The sequence below is a fragment of the Perissodus microlepis genome, chromosome 4 (genome assembly GCF_051167445.1).
Source record: "Perissodus microlepis isolate ML-2025 ecotype Zambia chromosome 4, ASM5116744v1, whole genome shotgun sequence".
Classification (NCBI taxonomy): domain Eukaryota; kingdom Metazoa; phylum Chordata; class Actinopteri; order Cichliformes; family Cichlidae; genus Perissodus; species Perissodus microlepis.
The window spans coordinates 1,175,614-1,183,348 of NC_140464.1; the positions used below are offsets into that span (position 1 = coordinate 1,175,614).

Sequence of the window (7,735 nt, forward strand, 5' to 3'; positions counted from 1 at the left end):
CTCAGGCTGAAACATGTGGAGTTTCAATTATGCAAAGGCAAGAAGAAGTTGGTGTTGAAATTAAAACCTGCACTATTCTAATAATCACATTGAGGTAAACACTACACAATACATTTAACTAACAGATAAATGTGCTATTTTTATTTTGAATTTGTGTCTTGAATTTACCATTTAGTTAGTTTTAGGAAAAACCGAGTCATCCACCGTGGTTCATACAACAGTTACCTTTGTTTGTTGTTAAAATGAAATGTTGGTACAACAGTCTCACAACATCTCGTGGAAATGTACATTTTTTGTGCAGCTACACACAAACGACGTCGTCCACACAGACTGAGGACAGTTTAAATTCACTCGAGTTTCTTTGAACTTATTTTTTTGAACACCTTTTTACAGAAAATTTATCACAGAAATAATGAAAAGTCTAAACATTGTAGTGAGTCTGTGTTTGTGTTTGAAGTCACCGTGACATCAACTGCTGCTTTTCACACTGGGTCCTGTAGTGCTGGTCTATGGAGACAGGAGTGACTATCCGGTCGTTAAGTGATGACGTGACGAATCCTACTTCCGGGCCTAAAGTAGTCTGCGTTTAATATGGCTTTTGTGTTGTTAACATGTTTAATCTTTTGTATTTTCTTCTATTTAATCTCAAAAAGCTCCTAAAACAGTCAGTGATCACTGTTGACCTCCCTCGGCTTTTATTACCGCTAATCATTTATTTAAGCTCAGTTTTTAAAACCTTAGGATGTAACTACAGCCCAGCCCATGCAGCAGTATATGAATGACTAACCTCGTGTTGTGGATGGATTATCTCAGTTGTTCTCCTGGCTGAAGTTTGGTCCTTTTACAGCATCCTGCCATGCGATTACATTTGTTCCTGACCACCCAGAACACTCACGTTAACTTTTATCGAGTGGAAAAAAGTTAGCTTGTTTATATTATGCTAACATAGCTGTGTCGCTAGCGGTCATAATTATATACCAGCTAGCCAAACTTCAGTAACCCTACAAACGTCACTGCTGTTTAGTTTTCTGTCTTCATTTATGTTGGAAGTGATAACAGAGCTGTACGTTTGAATTTGTTTCCAAAACTCCGCAGTCAGGACATGCTATATTGTATTTAGATAGAAGCTAGCGAGCTAACTTCCTGCTAACTTCTAACTCCGTTAAATGTCATAAATTCCGTTTTCATGGATGCCTGGATGTTAAACTCAATTGTTACACCTGGTAGAGCAGAACGCTGATCATTTTATTAAAGATGAAAGACTTTAGACAGTTTTTCAACTCTCAGTAATGCCATAGTGATCGTTTGATATATGGACCTGCAGCGGAGTTTAGGCCCAGACACGGCTAGTGACGTCAGACTTAACGACCGGATACTTGGAGAAGAGCTGGGAGTGCTAAGTTTGTTTGGTTATTAACCTCAAAATACTTAGAAGAAGCCTCATTTACCCATTCTCACACATTCCTGTAGAACTTTATTCTATGTCACAAGTACTTTCTGTCACATCCACTCACAGTCTGATGGGTGCACAGGGAGAAATTTGGGTTCAGTGTGTTGCACAGAAACACAATGCTTGTGAGCCTCTTCCTGGTAGGACATGCCAAAAACCATCCTAGCTGGAGATCACCTCCACCACAATTTCAACAGATGAGATGTACAAAGACTCTCCCCCCGTACAGGTTGAAGGGGGAAATGATCCACAGAAACCAATCAGTTTTTGTATCAGGCTGTAAACATGTTTATTTCTGCTATGAAGTTTTAACATAGGAGTTTATGGGCCAGAGCTTCTGCTAGGCATTACTAGCACATTTAAAAAAAATAATACTGTAAAAACAAGCGTCATTAAAAGTATTTATACAGGTAAACTTTCATATACTCTATATCTTCTTTGCAGATAAAGAGAAATATTTTTAGCTTTTCTAATGATTATGGCTAGATCATGAAAATCAGTAATTCACTGTGTCAAATGTTTTGCATATTTCATTTTGAGTTAGAATAATTTACTATTCAAACAATATAAATTCCATGTTCAGTTAGCACAATCAGAATCAACAGAAGACTGTTGACTCAAAAGTTGTCTACATGAAGATCCTGCTAGACCTCAGTGCAGCGTTCGATACTGTCGACCATAATATCCTATTAGAGCGATTAGAGCACGCTGTAGGTATTACAGGTACTGCATTGCAGTGGTTTGTATCATATCTATCTAATAGACTCCAGTTTGTACATGTCATGGACCAGGAGGCCAGCACGTAGGAGTGGACCACAGCAGACTCGAAGGACAACTGGACTGTGAGTTGACAAAGCTTTATTTAATACAGGGACATAGACTGGAAACGTGAAGATGTAAATTGGGTAAGTGACTCCAAGTCCTAGGAACAGCTAAGATACTGCGCAGGACCCTCAGGTTATTGGCCGGTTATTGGCCTGGTCGAGGTGTCTCTCATCGACTAGCAGCTGGTTCATTTGTGCTTCTAGACACTCGTGGAGTGCAGTCAGCTTCTTCAGCCAGTTGGTACGAATCATGTCAGAGCTTGGTGCTGTCCAAGTCGGAGACCCTTTCTTGGATGTCTGCCACTGTGATGACTACTAGACCCTGGTCAGGAGGGTTGTGGTCCACTCTTGGATGCATTAGCTACTGAGCATTTTTGTTATGTTTGCACCGTTCTCCCATATCCTCTTCCAGTATTGCTTTATCTGCAGCCTTGGTGGGGCTATACTCATATTGTTCCCCTGCCGCTGAGATTACACCTTCTCCTGCTTCCTATCTCTCTGGTATACGTCTTCAAGCAGCTGGGCAAGAACGGAAATCTTTGCTGGCGGTTTCCAAGGCCTCGGCTATGGCTAGCTTGTTGAACTTCTTAGGCTTCTTCATTCTTCATTATATCTTTCTGCTGCTCCAATACTTGCCTAGCTTCCCTCTGACTGCCTTGATATGTGTATTTCATTTGGAAATCACAGGTCCTAGAGTCTGGAGAAAGAGAGGAGAAGGGCAGAATCCAAGGTGGTGTTTCTGCAGTCTTCAATGATTTGGAGGCCAATGACCTCTGTTGGTTTTTATGGTTTTTTGTCTGTTGTGTATGATCAAGTGAGAAGTCAACATAGCGTCCATGCTTCCATCTGCTGAACAGCTTTATGGCAAATGTGATTTCCTATTCCAGGAGGACTTAGCAGCTGCCTGGAGACACACCACTATTAAGTGGATTGCTGGCCATGTTTTTGTATTGTGCTGGATTGGTCAACCAACTCACCTGACCTGAACCCAATGGAAAATCTAAAAAACAGCTGACTGAAAGATAGAAATGAGCTGAAGGCTGCTATTAAAACAACCCAGGCTGCAGTGCCACAATCCTATTTCCTCTACGCAACTCCGCACTGATGCACTATAGTAAAAGAGTCCCAACCAAATACAGAGTGTAAAAATGAACATGCTTTTCACCAGTCGACATTTCTGCTTTAAATTTTGGAAGAAAATAGAGTTGTTGTTGTTTTTTTTTACAATATTCTAATTGTCTGAGATGCAGTATTAGAGAAAATGCAGTTTTTGGTGCTTCAGTGTTGGTTTCAGAGATTGACACTCAGTGTTAAGGGACCAAACGCCAGCTGCAATAGGTGACTGCTTTTAGGGAAGGGTATTTCAAGTAAAACTACCCTTTCAAATTCACTAGCAACAAATCTGCCATTACTTAAGACTGCACTCATGCAGCCCTTCCCACATGACTGTCTACCTGAGTTACTTTAGTTACTCCATATTGTATTTTCTAATTAGTTTTGTCATTTTAAATTCAATTTAGTTCAGTTTATTTGTACATTTCTGTTTGGCACTGTATTAATTTTATTTATACAGTGCCAAATTCACAACAACAGTCACCTCAAGGCGTTTTACATTTTAAAGACCCTACCATAATACAGAGAAAACATATTGCAGTTTAGTTCCAGTCAGTTCCCAGAGTGAGTTTGTGTATTTAAGTTTAAAGTTTTCTGTTTGAAAACTTTTTGTTTGTTTGTTTTGATTAGTTTGAGTGTTGGTTTTTTTAAGTATTTGCAGACCTTTTGAAAGCAGAGGACTCAGAGTTTTATAGACATCTGAAATCTCAATAAATACGTCCATCAAACCTCATCAGGCAAGATCTGATTGATCTGACAAATATGACCAAATATTTACAAAATACAAACTAAAACTAACGATATTTCCTTCATCATTTTGTTCTATTTTTGTTAGTTTTCTAAGTTCAAAAATATAGTTTCAGTTTTTAATGAACCAAAATGTCTTCTCAAGTCTAGTTTTAGGTAACAATAATTACCTTGCCGTCTACAGTTGTTGTAAAACTGAACATGTGTTTAAATTGAACATCACTTTAATCAAAATTTTAGAGCTTTCCACTTTGCTGTGATTGTCTTAATCACTCAATATTTGGCCTGTTTGTACCGATGCATCCAAGCAAAGCAACAGAAAATATAGAACCAAATTTAAAAATGTGGCTTTAATGTATCAAAAACCAACATAAAATCTGCTTCTTTGGTGGCTTCTTTTTACTTACTTTTTTTGCCCTGCATCTAATTCTGATTTCTATTTTGTAATTGGTTGGCTCTTTCTAAAACTGGTTTGGTGACCTCTCTTCAAGGGGAGGGAAGTACACAGACGTTTATTATATAAACATGAAGTGACAAAGTATTGAACTACGAGGCACTTTGACGACTCTCAAGACACGCAACGCTCTCGACACAGCAACCAACCACATCTACGAAGAATCTACAGAATGGCCAATTGTGGTAAGTACATTATATACATGTGTGTGTGTGTGTGTGTGTGTGTGTGTGTGTAGATCTTTATATATATATGCATATACATATTTGAACTTATTCTCTTGTAATTAATGTTTGCATGTGTTGTTAACAAACAGAAAAAAACATTTCCTTTATCACATGAGCATTACCTTGTTTCAGGATGTATCTGAAGGTGTTTTTCTTTGTCTTTTTGTACTGACATATTATCAAAGCCTGTCACCAAACAAATGAGCTTTTCTCTCAAATAACTCTTAAAACATTAAATTTAGATCTAAGGAGCTTGAAAAGAACAGCGATCAGACTTCTTCGAGTTTCTTAAAGACGTTTCACCTCTCGTCCTGTGGACAGTTGTCTTCAAGAAACTCAAAGAAGTCTGATCGCTGTTCTTTTCAAGCTCCTTAGATTACCATGACCCGGATGACTGAGACATTAAATCTTGATGCTCTGATGCTGCTCAGAACATCAGAAATGTCAGAAATCTGAAAAATTGGGCATTCGCAGTGACTCACTTTTACGCTTTTCTTTCACTTATCATCTCTGAGCACACATATAGCAATTCATTGATTCACTTCAGTTTGATTAAATTAAACTGACACAATTTTTGGAACAAAATTTAAAACAAAGTTACTGATAATAAAATAAAGTTTTAAGATTGTGCATTGATAGTATAGATTTATTTAACTGTACAGCTGAAACAATTGAAGCTGTTTAGCATTCACTTAATTCTAGTTTTTATTGCTTAGTAATCATATTTATGTTTAAAGTTAGATGCTTTCACATTGCCCTTCACTACTTGGTTTGCCATATATATTATTTTGGATATTTGGAAATGTATTTTATTTTCTACCATAATCTAATACTTTAACTTTATGGCATGGAGCAGTTTACTGGATTACTAATAGATTTTATTAATTAATGACATTTTTTTCATTGATCAAGCAACTTCAAGACTTTGACAGGCAGGAAAAACAGCTTTCCAGGCTTTAATTTTCATGAATATATTAGTCAAGGGCTCTTCAAACCATATTCTCAGATGAGTGCAACAGTACAGATATTTCTTTCAAAAGAAAGTAAGAAATAAATGCAGTTTGGCACAATTTAAGCTAACATCAGTTCCTGTTTACATCCATGCCTGTCTTGTTTGCACTCTAACTGCTGCAGTACTCATATGTCATATAATATTATAATTACAATGAAATATGTTATTTCAATTCTCTCACAGAGCAAAAGAAGCTGAGGATTATCCTCGTTGGAAAGACTGGAGCTGGGAAGACTTCAACCATCAACACGTTCCTGGGTAAACCTGCTGTGGAGAAGAACCCCCTTCTCTCAGATACAACACCGTGGAAGACGGAGACGGCACGTATTGGAAACCAAGAACTGGTTTTAGTTGATACTCCTGGTCTGTGCCACACCAACTATAAAAAAGAGGAAGTGTTGAATAAGATCACTGCATCCGTGTTTGAGGCTGATCAGGGTCCTCATGTGTTCCTGTATGTGCAAAAATGGGAGAGCGATAACACACAAGACGAGAAACGAGTGGAAGTCCTGAAGAAGATGTTTGGCGACGCGTCAGGGCCTTACTTTTTCCTCTTGATGACTCATGTAGATGGAGCTGAGGATGAGATAACAAAGTTTACTCAGAGAGTTGGTTTTAAAACAGAGAACTACTGTGTCCTTAACAACAAAGGTGAAAAAGAGCAGAAAACTGAAAAGGTAAAGGAGCTGGTGGACAAAATCAATCAGGTGGTGCAAACTAACAAGGCAGAGGGCAAAGAATATTACACCAAGGAAATGTTGGAAGAACATAAGAACAGGCTGAAACCAAAATATCAGGTCAGTGCTGCAAACAGGGAACTGACCTCTGTGGCCAAGGGCTTGTTAACTCCTGTGCTGGGTGAAGAATCAGCTGAGGAACTGATACAGCTTAATTCTTACCTGGCAAAGGAGTTTGATGAATGGCTATGAGGCCCCTGAAAAAATGCCTCTCAGAGTGATTTTGTCTGTTGTACACAGAGATTTCTCCTTTGATGAGATTAGATGATAGTTTTCATGAATATCTCTGTCTACACAATGTTTATGCTCAAAAAGATATTCCGCAGGATTTTTAAATGTTTCTGTTCTGCTTTCATTATATTTTAAGTTTTTGGGTTTGTACATGTCAGCAGTTTATAATCAAAATTAGTTAAATCGTTACTAGGTGAAAGATTAAGTCTGGATGCTTTAAAATGTTTTTTTTTTCTTTTTTGCTTTTACTTTTAATATGTTTTGGGGGATTAACTGTTCCTAAACTGTTAAATCTTTGCTCCACCCCCGCTGCTGTGTGTGGAGGAGCAGGTGGGGTTTTCAAAGACTATTCACACTCAAATTCACACCTGTGGCAATTTAGAACAACCAGTTCATTCATTATTTCATCAAAATAATGAATGAATAAATAAATAAAATGTTAAAATGTGGACTTTTGACTTGCTACATGTCACCTGCCTGAACTCTTTCTGTACTTGTGTGATGTTTGTTTCTTGCTATTCATTTATATAATAAAGTTAAAATACCACTGAGTGTCTTTGTCTCCATGTGTAAGAGGAGGCCTTTGGGTTGAATTCTCCTCCTGCTCTGATTAAAAGACAGAAAGAAGCAACTCCACAGAGGAAGGATGCCTGACTGGAACATGATGCAACATTTGAAAACACTGAATAAAACAGCTAAGTCCTCTGGGAATTTAAACTTAAACTTCTTGATTTGAGTAGAAATGAAATGAAATGGAGTTTGTTGTGCTCTAACTTTATTCCAGTACTAGTTGGAATGTAAATATAAAGGAATGAGCTCTTTATTTGAAACAAAAACCTGTATGTGCTACTATTTATGGCTGCAGCTGTATTACCAATGCTAACATTCTCTTATTGTGAAAAGTTTTGATATGGCCTCTCTTTGACCTCTTGTGCAAGGC

The 7,735-nt window shown here is 37.8% G+C and overlaps 1 protein-coding gene across 1 annotated transcript; it reads left to right on the forward strand.

Moving 5' to 3' along the window:
• Positions 1-4,679: 4,679 nt before the first annotated feature.
• On the forward strand, positions 4,680-7,461 carry LOC146387924 (GTPase IMAP family member 9-like). Its single transcript, XM_084924745.1, has 2 exons — positions 4,680-4,773; positions 6,011-7,461. The coding sequence occupies exons 1-2, from the start codon at positions 4,761-4,763 to the stop codon at positions 6,754-6,756; spliced, it is 759 nt and encodes a 252-aa protein (XP_084780871.1). The 5' UTR covers positions 4,680-4,760; the 3' UTR covers positions 6,757-7,461.
• Positions 7,462-7,735: the final 274 nt, after the last annotated feature.